The 18993-nt window shown below is 37.7% G+C and overlaps 1 protein-coding gene across 1 annotated transcript in view; it reads left to right on the forward strand.

Annotated features, from left to right (window-relative positions):
- Positions 1 to 15297, forward strand: part of LOC117585120 (protein couch potato) — a gene marked incomplete at its 5' end in the record, with an annotated part of 62903 nt that extends 47606 nt beyond the window's left edge. Inside the window, 7 exon segments of the mRNA XM_034274442.1 lie at positions 6969 to 7046; positions 7134 to 7187; positions 7255 to 7317; positions 9032 to 9176; positions 10459 to 10661; positions 10729 to 11042; positions 14474 to 15297. Coding sequence (XP_034130333.1) covers positions 6969 to 7046; positions 7134 to 7187; positions 7255 to 7317; positions 9032 to 9176; positions 10459 to 10661; positions 10729 to 11042; positions 14474 to 14810 — 1194 coding nt within the window.
- Between the last annotated feature and the right edge of the window lie 3696 nt (positions 15298 to 18993).

Raw genomic sequence — 18993 nt, forward strand, 5'->3', positions numbered from 1 at the left:
TTTCCTGCATGTCCGTGCATGTCCGCGAGTCGAAAGACGAAGGTGCGGGTAGAGCAAAACCATGAAAAATTGTTTTTGCATTTGACACTGGTTTGTGATCTACGGCTGGTCTGCCTGCGTGCAGCGACGCAAAAAAAAAAACACAAACAATTTTGTTGTACAGCAAGAAGGGGTGACATTCGATGTCGTTTGCCGTGTGTGACGGGAGAATAAAGAAATGCAAAAACTGAGACGCGCTGACTGCTGATCGAAACAACTGATTACCGAGTGTCGACGAAAGTATTTTCGGCTGTGTGAGTTTATGTCGCGCCGTCTTCTAAACTCTAAATGCAAACTAAACACACCCCATGGAGTACAGGGTACCCAGCACAAATGCAGCAATGAATTAGTTCGAGTGAGAGTGAGCACAATTGGAACTTCTTGTTTATTCTTTCACCGACTTCCAGTTCACATTTTGTATTCAAACTGCGCTAAAACACTGCTGCAACAACTACAGCCAACAATGGCAACAGAATAGAAAATATTAGCAATTGAGAGTTGCAGCTTTTGATACCCCATAACATGTATGGCACAGAACTTTCTTCACTGCCCTACAAACATCTTCTTATACTCAAAATACCTCCTGTAAAGGGTATCAAAGGGACCGAGAGACAAAGCAACAACAAGAACAAAACAAAATAAAGTCAAGCCACATGCATTCTCCCATTCATTCCATTTATTCATTCGGTTTATACTCATTTAGTTGCATTTCTTTTCTCTAATTTCTGTCCTACTCTCCTGTGGATTGTCCTTTGTTCTCCCTCTATCTCTTTCAGTCACACTATCTCCCTTCTTTCTGTCACTCCTGACTCCCTTTCCTTTCTTTTCCTTCCATTCGCTGCCTCTCTTTCTGTTGCGGCACACTTCAAGATTTGCCTGGGATTCTGTCTTCTGTTGTTGCACGGCAAAACCCAAAGAAAAGCAAAGAAAAAGAGAGAAAAGCTAAGCAAACACAAGTAGCTGGCAACAATAACAAGTGCACAAACAACAATAACACATTGTAACATAAACTTTTAGCCGCTGGCATTTAAAGTTGACTAAATGCTCGACTTAATTGGCCAACACAGAGAGAGAGAGAGGGGGGAGAGAGGGGAGAGAGCAAGAGGTGACCCGCGCTAGGACCAGAAGAAGACGGAGCCACTAGAGAAAGAGAAAAGGAAAAATGAGAGCATAAAAGTCAACGGTAAAAACCGAAGGCATTGAAAAACTATTCAGTCAGCTATTGAAAAGACTTTTTCTGTGACAAGAAAAAAGAAAAAATGAAAAGGGGAGAGCAACATTAGGAGCTCACAAAAGGACCAAACCTGCTTAAATTAGAGATGGAAATTTATAGGGATATTTTAATGATCTCTCAAATAAATATTTACTGGCCTGGCCCATTTGACTAAATGAATTATTACCCCATAAATGAGCTTGAAATTTATGCTTCTAAATGCTAAATACATCATTCGCTGTCTCCCTTTCTGTGTGTTCTCTGCCTCTTTCTCTATCTGTCTCACTGTGTGGACGTTGCCACATCAACTATTTTATCGGTTTTTGCATACATCAATTGCCATTTAATTGCCACAACTATTTATAGAGAAATAAATACAATATTTTGTTGCATTTTCGCTTTGTGCAAATGCCGCCGCAGTCGATAAAAAAATCAAGCAACAAATCGACCGCCACCGCACCGCACCCCCCGCATCAATACATGGAAATATGTAAATTTTTGTGTAAGGCTAAAGTTGTTTTCAAACAGCAGCAGCAAATTGTTCGGTTGCTATAAGTAATAGTATGTATGCCATTGCCACGCCCACGTCAATGCTTGCGCGAAATGTTTGGGCGTAAGAGAGTGGCTCTGTAAAGGTGTGTGCGTCTGTGTGTGTGCCTCTGTCATGCTTAATTATTGTAAGTCAACACTTGACTGCCAGAGTGATTTATAAACGTTGTTACTTACACTGTTTATGTTGGCCCAATAGAACGACAGAGCACAACAGTCAACAGACGACAACCAAAGACAAGGTCGACCAGGGTAGGCAAGTCTCTCGAGAGAGGGAGAGTGACACTTCCACAAAAACATATGAAACTGTTGCCTGTGGCAACAATGAGATTTCCAGCTATGGTTAAACACCGACGGCACTTTGCAGTGACAGGAAATTGTGTGCGAAAATGCCCAAGAGTACATCAGAATTTAATTGGTAAAATAAAATAAAATAAATAAAGCATTTTTAAAAATATTATAAATGAGATAAAATATAAATTACATAAAATACACATGAATGAAAAAGCTCTATTGAGCATTAAACGTAATGTTAGTATCCTCTTGTAACATCCGGTTAACAGACAGACTGACAGACAGGGACATTTGCCATTTTGAAATATTCAAGTAAATCACCCAAAAGTTAGGGCAATTTATTTGCGAAGCCCAACAAATAAATGGAATCGTGCATAATTATAAACAAAGTTTTTGGCCAAAAGGAATATCAACTGGAGAAACAGTGCATTGCGGCAAACAACAGACCGAGAGACAGAGGGAGAGAGTGAGAGAGGAGTAACTTTAACTTCTTGGCAACAAACAGTAAACCGCAAATAGCAAACACACACACACACACATAGGACACAACAGACAGAAGGGGAAATGGATTTCAGGTTCTCAGCCAAAGCCAAAATCAGAGCCAAGTTGCAAGGTTGACCAACAGACAGGCAGATAGAGACGGGAGGCAGTACAATTTTGCTGTATTTAAATGGATTTTGGCAACCAGAGTTAGACAAAACCCGCAAGAACAGCAGCACAAACAACAACAAGAGGAGATATGTAGATAGATAGAGTGCAGTGGATGCCACGCCCACAACAGAGAAATCCAAATCCAAAATTCGAGTCGGGGAGTTGCCAGTGCACACCAAAATAATGTCGCTTGCATATGTAAGCCCCATCCAAGTTCCTCTGTGCAGTTTGTCGGAATTGGTATGGGAATCATGCAATTGGAGTTGGAGTTGAAGTTGAAGTTTACTGCTCCTCCTCCTACTCCTGTGTGTGTGTGTGTGTATTATGGTTGCCAAAATACTAAATGTCTATCCGCAATGCCCACAAGCGCACACAAGTCAAATCAACATAGAGATAGAGACACATGCACGGCATATGATGTTCCATAGGTTTCTAGGTGGGTTAGGGAGATAGATTCAAAGGTAGGATTCCTGTCTGGCACAGTGCTAAAACAAAACTGTAATCGAGGGTTACAACTGCAAAGATACTTTAGTAATTTGTTTAGTTTTTACTCGTAACACTATCGGAAGTTACATATTTAGTGATTTCTTGTCGAAAATACAATCTTCTAAACACCTTTTGGATTATTTTTAAGCATTCCTCTCATAATTTTAATCTGTATTGCTATCCAGGGCTCTTTCCAACACAATGCAGCTTACCTTACTCAAAGAAAAAGGCATCCAAAAACAGAAAAGCTTCAACATCTTTTCCGCTAAGTTCATTTACACTTTTGAGGCATTTAATAAATTGCATTTCAATTGCCATTAGCACTCAAAAAATAAAACCACGCCAGCCCTACCCACCAATTATGCCAGCCAATGCTTGGCTGGCTGCCTTTTTTTCCTGGCCAGAGCCGGAGCCTCATTATTGCCATCAATTAGCCAAAGAGGAGTCTGGGAGAAACCGCCGCTGACTGCATAAAAATTAATTTAAATTGCTATTTAACTGACCATGCTAAAGGTTTTACCTCCCCCCACCTTCCCGCTGCATACCCTTTTGTTATTCTTGCTTTTGGCTCCTTTTCTTAATTTTATTTGGTAGAAAGCAGCAGGAAGGAGGGTGGAAAGAGGTCGGACTTTGGCTAATTAATTTGTGAAAAATGTCCGAGATCTACGGACAAGGGACAAGGACAAGACACCAGCAGCTCTTCCTGTTTCCTGCTGCACTTGAAATGTTGCCCCAGGAGTCCATGACACTCCCCGCTTCCGCCCCCTTTTCTTTTCGCTTTCCACCCTCTCACCTTCGTCAATATGCGTGACATGTTGCAACTTGTATCACTATTTTTATACAACAAAACGAACCCAGGGGCAGAGTTCACAGTAGATTACGGAGTCAAGCGAGGGGAAAAAATAAAGGTAGATTGCATTGATAGAACACGTTTTAATTTTGTAAAAAATACACCGCACACACTGTCAGGGGGGGGGGGGGGTAATGGAGAAAGAGAGAGACAGAGTGAAAGGGAGTGCCAACTGAGGGAAAAATTCAATGGCAGTAGCGAAAGATTAACTTTAGGGACAAAGATAGTTTACAAAGGGCGGAAATACATATGGATTACAGTTTGAAAAGTTTCTACTCACGCGTCTGTTTCTCTTCTTCTCCACTTTTCATTCGCTTTATTCTTGTGCGAATAGTTCATCTTGTATTGCAACGTTTCTTTTGCTTTTTCGGCATTTTGCTGATCATTACACACATGCGAACGCACGACGACGAGAAACAAACACACGACAAATGGAAAGATTTTTCTAGCACTCACACTGCACTCACACACACACTTTTCATATTTTTGCTTTTGTCGTCTTTCAATAAGACGACATGAATTAAAGGTGAGGCCATGGAGGCATCACTCCCACACATGCCTAATTTCCACAAGCCAAGGGCACACTCCTAAAGAGAGAGAGAGAGCGCCGCCTCGCCATGACTTGAAATGCCGCACCTCACATTTTGTGACACTTTGAGGGGGAGAGCGAACGATTAGCGCTCGCTCATTTTTTTAACCCTACTCTTCTTTTCTGCGCGCTTTACATCTTCTACATATGCACACATACAAATATCAAGACATCACGTGACCAATCGAGAAACAAATTTCGTGGCTCGTGAGCTCCTCTGATTTCAGCATTAATAAAAAAAACTATTATTGCATTTATATGCACTACACTTCACTTCACATTTTGCCGACTTTCTCCCTCGCTGATTCACCTTTTGGATGCCATTTTGCCTTGTGGAACGCCTTTACACTGGATTATGCACTAAAACACTGCTTTCAATTATTTTTCACTTCACAACAACACCACACTGCACTACACATCACTTCACTTTCATATTGCCGCATTTTTCCCTCGCCGATCTGCCGTTGTTTGCCATTTCGCCATGTGGATCGTCTCTGCAGCTTGGATGCCATTTTGCCTAGAGGAACGCCTCTGCACTGGATTACTCACTAAAACACAACTTTTTGCCCCATTTTCAATTTTCAATTCAATCACTTCACATTGCCGCATTTTTCCCTCGCCGATCTGCCGTTGTTTGCCATTTCGCCTTGTGGAACGCCTCTGCAACATGAACCAGCTATTCTTATTACGCAAAAACACTACTTACTGCCCATTTGAATTATTAACCACTGCACAAATCCGCGACACTTCTTTCCATTTGATTTACCGAGTTTTCCCGTTTTCGCGGACCGACGCGGAGCTAACCTTTAAATGGTCAAGCATGGATAAAATTGTGAGCGGGATGCAGCTGCGTAGCCGCTCTTGTACTTGTTGCTCTCCCACACTCGACCACGCTCGCTCTCCTTCATCTTCTTTTCCTACTACAAAGGGAGATCGATAGTGTACAGTTTTCGGCTACTGTCGATGTAACGAGCAGGGCCGGCTTTAGGGCAAGTTGTGGGGGCGCAAAATGCATGGCTAGTGATATTCTGTTCTAGGCTTTCAGATTTCAAGGGGGTTGACCTGAAGCCGGCCCTGGAGTGGACTGAGATGGCGAGGAAGAGTGTATGTGTTAGTGTGGCTCTCTTTCGGCTGCGCTGTTCTTAGTGCTCTACCACTGCAAAACGAAAGCGACAGTTGCGGTACTTCGTTTACCTTCAAAAAAAGTAGCGTGATCGAACCTTGCTGCTCCTCTTCGTCCCCCTCTTTTACTTAAAATGAAATCGAAAGTGTGTGGCTGTAGGCAGCTGTTAGTGGAGACGGCTTTGAGAGTTATTTGTGGGTTTAAGCGTGGAATTAAATCTACAAGCATGTTGTGCAGAGTATATTTCAATGTAGAATGCACATATAATATGGATATTAAAAATTTTAAGGGACTTTAGTTCTAGTAATTGCTCGTCTCGCTAACCCAACAAACATTTAACTACAGAAATAAAATAGAAACCCCAAAATTATAAGGTTAATGATGACTCCTATGCTCTATACACACACTCGTATCATCCATTCCATTCACCCGACAAAGTAAATTTAACCTTTTAGCACAAAGTATGCACCCGAATAAAAGCACAAAAATAAACACTAACCCAGTGTGAGAGCTACCCCGAATACATATGTATGTATAAGCATTAACCTAAACCCCAAACTCTTATACACACACATGCAATAGCTCAAAATGAAACTCTTGCTACCTGCTCAAACATATTCGCCTAGGTGTTAAAAATAAAAAGCTGTCAGAGATGTGTGAGAATGCGGGGAGGGTGAGGGTGGAGGGGAGGACTCATTTAGTGCCCTTGCTGGTACACATGTCCTCTGTACCGTTCAGTACTCCCCATGGAATCAGTCGTTGTGTCCTGCTGTAGCTTCTGTGTACCTAGCAGAGTTACGTCTCCCTGGCGTTGTCATAATGAATTCAGCGTTTATGGCGCTTATTCCATTTGGTTTCATTATCAGTATGTGTGTACATGTGTCCCACCGTCCGCCCTCCATCCCTGCTTTTCTATGACAGTGTTGCTCTCCCTCTCCCTCTCTTCTCCTTCTCTCTCTCTCTTTTTGCTTGCCTCTTGTGTCTTCTGTTGTCATGTGCGTGTCATGATCTTGTTTTTGGTACATCCAACATTATCCAAGTTGAAAAATTCAGCTTGAAGGTTGAAATTCCATACGTGACAGTTTTAACTTAATTATGCAATCACTGGATATTGGTTTTTTTTCGTTACCAAACAATCATCTTATTAATCCGTTATTCGTCTAACTATTTGCAGGTTCGCACACTTTTTGTCAGCGGTTTGCCTATGGATGCCAAGCCGCGTGAACTTTATTTACTATTCAGAGCCTACGAGGTGAGTTTTAATTTCTATTCTATAAAATTTTATATATTTTATATATATATATATATATAATTTATAATGAAATATTTTATTAATTAGGGCTACGAAGGATCTCTATTGAAAGTGACTAGCAAAAATGGCAAAACTGCATCGGTAAGCAAAAGTTTTAATCCTCCAAAAGATTTACATTTCTAATTATTAATTGTTTTACCCTCTGCAGCCCGTGGGCTTTGTGACATTCCATACAAGAGCTGGTGCAGAGGCAGCCAAACAGGATCTGCAGGTAATACATTTACTCCGTTAATAATATTTCTATATCTCTAAAAAAGAACACCAAAATATTTTTTAGCAATTTTTTTATCAAAAAAAGATAATATGAGAGTAAAAACTAAAACCCCTACCTCTTCTCGGCGAATAAAAAGTATACCACACTGTAAAGCACACAAACAAAAAAACAAACAACTTAAAAAACTTGTATAATCGTAATGCCTGGCTTCCTAAAAAAAATAAAATACCGTTTTTAGGCCCTCTTAGCCGCTGCTATCTCCCAACAACAACAACAAATAATGCAATGTGTATCTCAAAATAAAAAAATGTGGAGCCATTAAAGCTCTCGCTCTCATCACTTCCACAACAACAAGAAATCAACAACAAACAAACAAAGATCTACACACACAAAAAAAACCACGTGCTTGCATTTGAAAACTGAAAAAAAAACCAAATCAAAACTTATATTTCACCCAAAAATCGCATTAAGTGTTTTCCCCTCTCTGTCCTACTCTCACTCTATCTCTCTCTTTCTCGCTGTCTCTTTTCTCTTTATTGAGTTGTGTATTTTTTTGTATTTTTTGGTATTGCATCTCCCTCTCTCTCTCTCTCTCTCTTAATCTTTGCTCTCATTCTACCCCCTCTCCCAGAAAAAAACACGCAGAAAATACACACACACACACACTCACTGAAAGAACACACCCGCACCTATAAACGGGTACACTCATCACACTCACACACTCAAAGTACACACAAACTCTCATCTATGGCAAAAGCTCTCTGCAAGAAACAACAACAAAGAGGCAAAAGCGCAATAGCACCAACAACAACTACAACAACAACGAATTGAAAGCCACTTCTCAAGCCCACCTCCCTCTCTGGTGCATGACCCCCCCTCTCCAACACTCTGTCCATCTCTCACCCACAAGAAGTCGAAGCTACCCCAAAAGATTCTTTGAGCGCTGAGCTCTTAACGAAATCGTCTTTCCACTGCTGGATTCTAGCAGATTTTCAGCGTTTACTATTTGTTAGTAACAAATTGGCATTGATTCGTATTACTTAACGTTTTAAACACTCTTTTTTGTGTTTCATTCCATTCTAAGGGTGTCATAGATTTTTATCATTCAACGTTTACACCTGGAACTTTGTGTTTTATCTAAAATTATACAAGCATCCCCTTGGAATATCTTAAATTTGAGTCATTTTATACGAATTGTTCCATTGATTCCATTAATTTAGCGTTTAAATGTGAATGACAGCTTATAAATCCTTACTCCCATAGGGAATCCCCGACAATTGCAGATTGTTGCCTTTTCAAGAAACCCAGAAAACCAAACCAACCTAAACCAAAGACCCCAAACCCCACCATTAACCACAAAAGTACATACAGTGCAGGCACTACCAATATATAGAACAACAAATATCAACGTTGAATGACCACTCCCCCGCCCGTACCCTGTCCCACCCTATCAAGCAAATGAATAAAAAAAGCTCTACTAAGACAATTATTATTCATACACAATTTTTGATATTAAACGTTACTTTCACGCGACATTCAAAATTATTTTTGGCGAATTGTTGCAAAAAGAACAAAAAAAAAAACTATAAATCATAAAAAAAAGAAAAGTCTTTTGAGAAACTTGATCAAAATATAAAAAAAAAAAAAAACATTAAAAAAAATACAAAAATAGAAAATACAAACCGCTGTATTTTGATCTGATCATTTACAGCAGGGTGTACGCTTCGATCCCGATATGCCCCAAACAATTCGCTTGGAATTCGCCAAGAGTAACACGAAAGTGAGCAAACCCAAACCACAGCCCAATACAGCGACAACAGCCTCACATCCTGCATTGATGCACCCACTCACTGGACGTAAGTAAAAAAAAAAGAAAAAAAAAAAATAGAATGAGATTTCGGCAGCTGCTAATTTCTTTAGTTTTTCTTTTTGTTATGTTTTATTTTTCATTTTACTGTATGTAGTAAATATTAATACAAAAAACAAAGTAATTTATGTTTAAGGGTACAACAAAAACCAAAAACGAAGGCGTACTCGATAAACGATAAACGCAGAGCACTATCCTAACTTATCGAACACCGAATACACACTGACACTTGAACACTGAACCAACAATACGTAAAGAAAGAAACGAAACAAAAATACATGCTTCAAAGTGCACAAAAACACACACACAACTTTTATATAATAATAAGTTTATAAATATCGTATTTATGTATGCTATATAATTATCAAACCAATATATCAAAGTCGCTATTGGGTATACTTACATACAATATAAATATTCCCAACTATAGGTTACAGCAACAACAAATAATAACTATACTATATACTACCTATATAATGTACTGCACTTTGATCACTTGTAACACTTTGTTTCAAACTCTCACACACACACACACACTCGAACACACACGCAAGACACCCACAAAATAGAAACAAGCAACACACACAGAGATACTCAAAAAAAAAAAAAAAAGGACGCACTCGCCAAAGAAAAAATAGCTCAAAATTTTAGACAAGAGGAAAAGCCTTAAAGTGCCAGCGGATGGGCAGAGGATGGAAAGAGGGAATTAGTTGCTAAAGTTAGGGGTTAAAATTTAAATAAATAAAGTTTCCTACATTTTTAATTTCTTCAGGCAATAATTTGCAGCATTCTAAACTAACTAAATTAATTTAAAATCAATACAACTTTTTCAAATATTTAAAAATATATTTTTAGAATGTTTAAAATCTCTGTTAGAATATTATCCAAGAACTCCAAAAAAATCTACATAATTATGCAAATTTATATAGAATTTAAAACCCTCAATAAAGCGACCCAACCCTACGAAACTATTTCCTTCAAAAACAAACTTTCCATCCCTTGCCAGACAAACAAAATAAAAGACTGAGACAACGAACTTTCCATATGAAAAAATTCTTTAACTTAATATAATACATAAATATTTTTTTTACGTTTTTGAAACCTGTTCTTGTTATATTTCCATTTTTGATTTTTGTCAACTAAAAACTAAAAAAAAAAGAAACCAAAATTGTGTGTTTTAATGTTAATAAAAATCAAATCAAAAATCAAATGATTTGGAGCTTGGGAGATATAATCAAACTAATTAGTTTACTATTCTCCATTTCTCATAGATCTGGGTGGGCCGTTCTTTCCGGGCGGACCAGAGTTATGGCATCATCCGTTAGCATATTCGGCAGCAGCCGCCGCTGATCTACCGGGCGCTGCAGCACTGCAGCATGCAACATTAGTGCATCCGGCCCTGCATCCGCAGGTGCCAGTTCGCTCCTATCTCTGACTAAATACAGACAAAGTAATGGAGCAGCCTATGCATCAAGTAAGAGCTGGCAATTCAAACTGTTTTTATGGTTATTTAATTGTTATTTTTACTCTCCTTTTTGTAGACTCAAATGACCATGCCGCAACATCATCAGACCACTGCTACTGCTATACATCCGGGTGCAGCTGCAATGGCACATATGGCCGCTGCTGCGGCTGCTGCTACTCCACAGAATGCTGCGGCTACGGCCGCTGCTGCTGCACAACATCATCATTTTTTATCGAGTCCAGCGTTGGCCAGTCCCGCCGGTTCCACAAATAATGCCACACATCCACAGGCAAATCCACAGATTGCAGCCAATGCGCCCTGCTCCACCCTGTTTGTGGCCAATCTCGGGCAATTTGTCTCCGAGCATGAACTCAAGGAGGTCTTCTCTAGGTAAATATTTTTAAATACACTCTTAAAATATATAAACAGCACCCAACCACACACCCAAGAAAAAGTACCACAAACCAAACACAACCACCAATTTTTTTAGGCACTTTTTGTGAGAGAAAAAATATTAAATTACTAACCAGAACTAACTTTTATGCGTTCTCTTCCTTGGTTCGTTTGTTCGCCCACCTACCACCACCAAAAAAAAACCACTACCACCACCGATATCACCTCTATTGTATAATACATTGAACAAAAAAAAAATATATATATATTCCACCCCAACAACAACAACAACTATATATATATATATATATAACCATGCACAGTATGCCTGGCTTTTGTCGCCTACGAATGCACACAAAAGGTATGCACCAAATCACAAATTCTATGCCTCTGACTATGTCTTCAACTATGAAAACCTCTACAAAAACAACTTCAACTTCCTACTCTCCAAAAAACAACAAAAAACTTTCAACAACAACAACAACAACAGTCATGGCCACAACAGCAGCAACTGGCTCAAGCTGCTCCATCAATAACAACAACAACAGCAGCAGCATCACTCAGCAACAACAACTTCAACAACAGCAGCATCCAGTGGCATTTATTGAGTTCAAGGATGCACCAAGCGCCGCCCAGGCCATGCAACAGCTGCAGGGCAAGTATCTACTAAGCTCCGATCGTGGATCCATACGGATCGAATATGCAAAGAATAAAATGTCCAACGATATAACCACAATTGTGGGGAAAGCACAACAACAGCAAGCCATAGCACCGCCACCACCACCACCACCACAGCTCTATATATTGAATGGCAGTGAGCAGCTACAGCTACAGCAGCACTTGCAACAACAGCAGCAGCAGCAGCAGCAGCAGCAGCAACAGCAACAGCACTTGCAACAGCAGCAGTTTCAACAACAGCTACTCCAACAGCAACAGCTGCCAATGGCAACAGATTGCACCAACAACGGCACCAATGATAGCACCACCAACACCACTAGCGTTGTTGTTAACTCACTACAGCACCACAACCAACTTCATCATCCTTCAAATCAGCACCACCAAAATCATCTCTTTAGAGACGTATGTATTCAATTCCGAGTGAAACAAAAATGTGATTAAAGAAAGAGAAAAACATATCTATGTATAGATGTGCCCTAGCTGAACCATAGATGTGTAATATGATTTCACCAACTATTCTTAGCTTCCTGACTATCCCTCTAAACTATCTGTTTTAGCTTTACTAAACTTCATTTTAACTATAAACAATTTTAAAACATTTTTAATTTAAGCACGAACTTAGAAAAATATTAAATAGAACGCATAGACGAGGCAGCTGATTGCTGGGTGCACTTACCAATCTGTTGTTGCCTCTTGGTCCGTTACTCTCTCAGTAATTTTTGAGCTTATTCTCCCATTCCTTTCCTTAAATAAACGCCTCTTAGCGCTCAAAACAATGCACTTACACTGATATTATGTTATATACCTTCTTGCCCATTTCTATATTAACTTTAGCCGCATATTCTCGCTCATTTTCTTACTTAAATAGAGCCATCTCAGTGCTCTACTTTCTGCTATTTAAATGCATGACTGCACAGCTTACACTCTCATTTTCTTATTAAGAAATCGTTCACCAATCGACTACCCAAATCATCTGTGTGTTCTATAGTCTTGGCCAACAATTCCCAGCCTTAGTTGCCTCTTAAAAATCTAATCTCTTGCACTCACACACACACACACTGAGACACCATTTGACCCATAAATATTAGATGCAAAACCCAACATTCAATCCACCAAAACAAAAAAAAAGGGGTCCAGGTCCAGCAACAAATCCTCTAAAGCGTGGAGACCCTTTTTAGCTAAAGCCAGAGCGAACCCCATTAAATATTTATAAAATTTTGCAAACTGTTATTGTTAAGCTTTGGTGCTCGTTTACTTTGCATGCTACCACCACCACCTCCAACCACCCACCAACCACCTTCGACAACCACTCGAAACAACAGCAACAGCAGCAGCAGCAGCAAACAGCAGCACCAGAAACAAGTAAGAGCCCGCCCAAGGGATGCCCATAATGTATGTATGTGTGTGTGTGTGTGTGTGTTTGTATATGTGTGTTAGTGGGAGTGGGAGTGGGTGTATAAGGAGTGGCCCATAACAATTGGAGCCACATTTAAATACAAATTATAACACACACAAAATGCAGTGGAAAAGTACCCCAAAACAAGTTATGACTTGATTATGATAGTAAAAGTTAGAGGGAAAAGAGCGAGTAAGACAGGTGGTCATAAAGAGCAAGAGAGAGGGAGTAGGACAGCTGGTCATAAAGTGAAAGAGATGGCAACGTAAATATTAAGAGCGAAAGAGTGAGCAGCATAGGGTAGAACTTTTCCCTAGACATCCGCTCTATAAATGTTGGCTTCCGTTGAGACTTAAGCACTTCTCTTTCTCTCTCACTCTCAAAACATCTCCCCCTCTTAACTCATGCCACATGTGTCTGTGTGTATTTGTGTGTGTGCTCTGGAGCGTTTGTTGCCTCTCACGTCTTTCAAAATGCTAAAATACCACATAAATTTAGTTTTTCAATTTGCTGCAAGAAAAAACAGCAGCAGCAGCAGCAGCAGCAGCAGTCGTGTGTGGGAGATGAAGAAAACTTTATAAAAAATGCAGAAAATTAAACGCATGCCACCACACCCATATTGCCACACCAGTCTGTGCCACACCGTTGAATGCCACACTCCACTGCCCCTTCGCATACGCTAAAAAGTGAGGAAGAACGTCAGTCTGCAGCTGCTTTAGGTGCACAGGTTTCCAACCGATGATTTTTTTGCTTAGGGTATTTTTTGACAAATTTTAAACATAAATACATTCGGTATTTTATGCCATTTTGACTTTTTACAAGAGTTTTTTTTAGATAAACCTATTCGACGAAGGTATTGAGGCTGTCTTTTGTATAGGTTTTCCACCGACACAAATTTAATTTCATTAAATTTCATTTCATTTGCCTTCCTTCTTGGTAAATTTGGAAGGTTTTGTGCTGTCACAGCCATTAAAATCCTGGTCAAGGCAAAATTAAAGCTGTCAATTTTTACCAATGAGTTTAACTTTTTAATTTGCAGTTTGCATGAATAAAACACTATTTCAAATAAATTTTTACCAGAAACTGTACATGAAAAACCACAGCAGTTTTTAAAAATAAAAGTAAATTTATTAATTTGTAAGCTGCAGAACGTACTTAAAAATAAAATATTTAATTAAACCTTAACTAAAATCTAACAAATCCAAAAGTAACCCAAGCATGTTCTAAAAAAATCACTCAGAGCACCCACAAATTGAGAGCATGTTGTGCAACCACCGAAAAACAAACCCCAAAAAAACTTAATTATAAATTAAACATTTACTAAATTGAAAAACATTCCCTACATTATTTACAGAGGAGCGGGTATGGAATCACGGCATGATTTGCTTGCTAAGAAACTAGAAAGAGAAATGCAACAACAACAGCAGCAGCAGCAGCAACAGCAACAGACGCAAGTACATCAGCAACAACAGCAGCAACATGCAGCAGCAGCAGCAGCAGCGGCAGCGCAGCATTACCATCAGCAGGCAGCGCACCACCATCATCAGCAGCAGCAGCAGCAACACCAGCAACAGCAGCAACAGCAGCAACAACAGCAGCAGCAACAGCAACACCTGAGCCACCATCATCAGCATCATCATCATCATCACCATCAGCAGCAACAGTTCTTGATGACGCCGACAGCAACCTGACGATTCCAACTCCAAGGAGGAGGAGGAGCAACGCATTTGCTGCAGCACCACCAGCAGCCGCTGCAGCAGCAGCAGACACATCACATCTACTCGTATGTGTTGCCGGCAGTCAGTCACATAGCAGCCTGATGGGCTGACACATTTGAGTTTGAGTTCATAGGTCAATAGGAGCTCCCGCATGCAACGGATTCATGCGATAAGAAGAGAGGAGGCAAAAAACAAATTAAAAACAAGAAAAAAACTTTAGTTCTAGAACAAAAGCAAACAAACAACAGAAAAACTTAAAAAAAAACTATAAAAAATGAAAGAACAAAAAAAAGAAAGTTAATTTATAGCTGAGAAGGAAGGAAAACGTTGAGAGAGAGAGAGAGAGAGAGAGAAAGCGAAAACCCCCGTAATCCCAGTTTAGTGAAATTTTTCGACAGATGAAAGAAAAGCAGCAGCAGAAGGCAGAAAAGCAACAGAAGATTGTAGAGGAACCAAAAAAATAAAAACAAAAACAAAAAGCATAACATAAAAACGAAAATGGGATAAAACTTGTAGTAAAATATACAAAATATACGATAGATCGGAAAAAGCTGAGCGAACTACTTAAACTAAAGTTAGTAAAAACCAAAACAGCCGATGATATGCCCCCTATAAACATATATATATATGCATACATATACATAAACCCTATATATATGTGTATATATTTATAATACATATTAATTATATATAGCAAAAACATAAAAGAAGCTGAAACAAGAAGAATTTTTTTGGTTTTGTTGGAAGTTCTCTTTTTGTTGAATTGATTTTGTTTTGCTTTACGATTAAAGATCCCTGCTCCTAAAACCCATCTTCCCCTCATCCATACCCATCAATCGTTCAACCACAAAAATATGGAATTGAAACATGAAATTTATGATTTTTCAACTTCATTTTTTGGTTTTTGTTTGTCAGCATCTTATTAAAAATATAAAAATAAATGAAAATTTAAGAATTAAAAAAAATATATAATTATAGCTTAACCGAATGTGCCCTTTAAATAGCTCTCTTTCTAGAATTATAAAAACTAAAGAAAAGATTAAAAAAAACACACACAAAAAATAAATACATCAATTAATGTATTTGCATTAATGGTAATTAATTTGTATAATTAATAAGATTATAAAAAGAAAACAAGTGGAAATTTTTCAGAACAATTAATTCAAGCAAACAAAAATGAACAAACAACGAGTGTAGTCGATGTCATTACTGAAAGCTGGTTTCGCAATAACAAAATGATAAAAAAAACAACAATTTATTTGTTAAAAAATGAATTTGAAAATTTACTCGAAATAATGTTGCAGGTTGCGTGTGCGCCGCGCTGTAGTAAAGATAAAAGACTCGTAAAGATCTACAAAATACATACACAGATTTTCTAGACAAACAAAAAAGAAACAAAAAGAAATGAAAGGACACTCTGAAGACAACTTTCCGCCCAAGCAAAATGTTTTAATTACTTTTCAAAGATTTTTTTTCGAGAATTTCCCCCGACAAAGACTTACTACAAAGGGACTCCCTTCCTAAAGACTATTCCTTAACTACATTTCGAAATGCTAGAACAATCAAATCACATTTCTTGCTAACAAACAAACAACAAAAAACAACCAACGATTTAGATGGGGGCGCAGAAAGATCAGGGGAGGAACGTGCAGGATCCAAGAGATACAGAAGGGTGATAGGAGCAGAGGGATATAAGAGCTTCGAGCGAAAAGGACGAGTAAATAAAATCAATTTACATATCATCTTACGTAGCAAAACAAACAACAACAAGAACTACACAAAGAACAAATTCAAATTGTAACTAAAACAACTAAAACAAAATATAAAACTTAAACTTAAACTAACTAACAAAAGGAAACAGCAAGAAGAATATTCAAAAGCAAAACAAAAGCTGAAGTTTATTTTCTAGAGAGTTCGTTCAGTTATTATTTTTTAATGCAATTTTTAAGTATAAAATAATAAACGGGATAAAATCTTTAAATATTTTACCAAAGTTGTCCTTAATAATTTAACAAGCAAAAACAAAAACAAAACTTTACCACACAATTTGTTAAACAACAATTATATGAAACAAAATATATACTAATTTGTAATGGTTTCGTTTTTAAGGATTTGTTTTAAGTTTAAGGGTTTTTTTTAGAAATGTGACTAGACATACCAAAGGCATATTGGAAACAATTGTTATGAGAAAATATGAAAAAAAAACTAAAACAAATCGATTTATCGATTAAGAATTGGTAAAGTTTCACACACATNTTTTATTTTTTCTCTTTATTTTTTCTCCCAAACTTTTTGCTAAAATTAAAACACCTATCCCCCCCAAAAACATTTCTTGTCTTTCCCTTCCCCCCCCCCCCCCCCCCCCCCCCCCAAACAAAAATCATTCTTTCATCTCAGCATCGCGTTGGTTCAAACATCGGAAAATATCATCAGAAAAGTCTCTAACTATAAGTCTGTAATCCTAAAACCAACACACACACGCACACACAGAGACACGAAACAGACAGAAACAAACAGAAATATAAGGGAAATAAATTAGTTAAAGGTTCTAGTGTTTAAGGAGGAGTAGGAGGAGAAGAAATGTTTAATTATATTATAATACTAATGCATATCATAAAATTGCGCCTTTCAAAACCAACAATTTAAACAACAAATATTTACAATTAAACGAGTAAGCAAGTGAATTAAAACAAAAAACCAATTAATAGACGCTAAAAATGTGTAAAACAACAACAAATATTTTCGAAATTAATTTTTAGCTTTTAAGACGGAGAAAGGAAGAGTGTTTGCAAAGGTTAAAGGCGAGTGCGCCTAAAAGTATGCAACAAACAAAATGAAAAGCAATGGAAAATGTTTGTGTGTTATGTGTGTGTGTGTGTATATTTAAGGTACATTTTGTGTGCAATTTCATACCCCCTACCAACGCGATGGAATTGATCGTTCCACCAAATTCCCCCCACAAACCCCAGAGGCTTGATTTTTCAAACATTCTTCGAAACTAAAACAAATTTCATAGCTATTTAGATTTCCGATTTCTAGTTTAGATATCATCAAGAAAAAAGAAATCCACACCTAGAACGTAAAAACAGAATAAACTAAAGAATGACATTGGAAAATGAAAGAAGGAAAAGTAAGAAAGAAAAAAAAACCTAAACTAAACAATATGAATTATGGGAACATTATATGAATATATATACACCACACATATAGTATATATACATATATATTATATATATAGATATATTCAAAAACATTTTTGAAACATAACAAAACAATGGGAAAAACAACAACAGATACATATCAGCAAAAAGAAGTAACAAATGGATAAACGATAAAGAATGGATGGATAAATGGGAAGAAGCTAATGAAGATGGAGAAAACTTTTACAATAAAAGCGATATGTTTTGATGTGGTTTTTAAACACTTTTTTAAAACATTATAAGCATAAAAAGGCAGTAAAGCAGTTACCAAAAACAAAAAGAAAAAAGAAATCGAAACAAGAATACAATTGAAGGAAAAGAAAACATAAGCTTAGTAATAGATTATGGAACTACTTACCAAGTAAAATGGCATAATAGTAGCTGTAATAGAAAGACAGTACAGAAAAGCAAATAAAACAATTAAATATTTATTGTATTTGTATTTGTAATTTTTTTGTTATAATTTTCCATCGCTTATAATGTATTTTTATCCTTACCCCAATTGATTGCCTTATGTTTGCCTAAATAAATGAATAATAATATCTACTAATTTCTAAGTAATTTATGTGTAATCTATTATGTATTCCCGCCCCCAAATTCCCCTACCCTACCATACATATACGATATATATTTTGTGTAGCCTTAACTTAGAAAACTTTTTCAATTGACGGTATTAATTATGCATAATAAAAACATTTACATTTTGTTCGTTAAACAAAACAACAACATCCACTTATTGTTTCACTCAGACACACACAAGATAAAAAGCAAAAACCTTTGAAGAAACGAATTTTAAATTAGTGAAAATTTTGAAACAAACCAAAAACTATACAAAATATATATGCATCTCTCATGTCATTCAAATACTAGAGTACGGTGTGACATTATATTAGTACAGTACACACAAAAGGCATAGCGACATGAACGACCGACCATGGGAGAGACATTTTGCTGTA

This window comes from Drosophila guanche, unplaced genomic scaffold, assembly GCF_900245975.1.
Source record: "Drosophila guanche unplaced genomic scaffold, DGUA_6, whole genome shotgun sequence".
Taxonomy (NCBI): Eukaryota; Metazoa; Arthropoda; class Insecta; order Diptera; family Drosophilidae; genus Drosophila; species Drosophila guanche.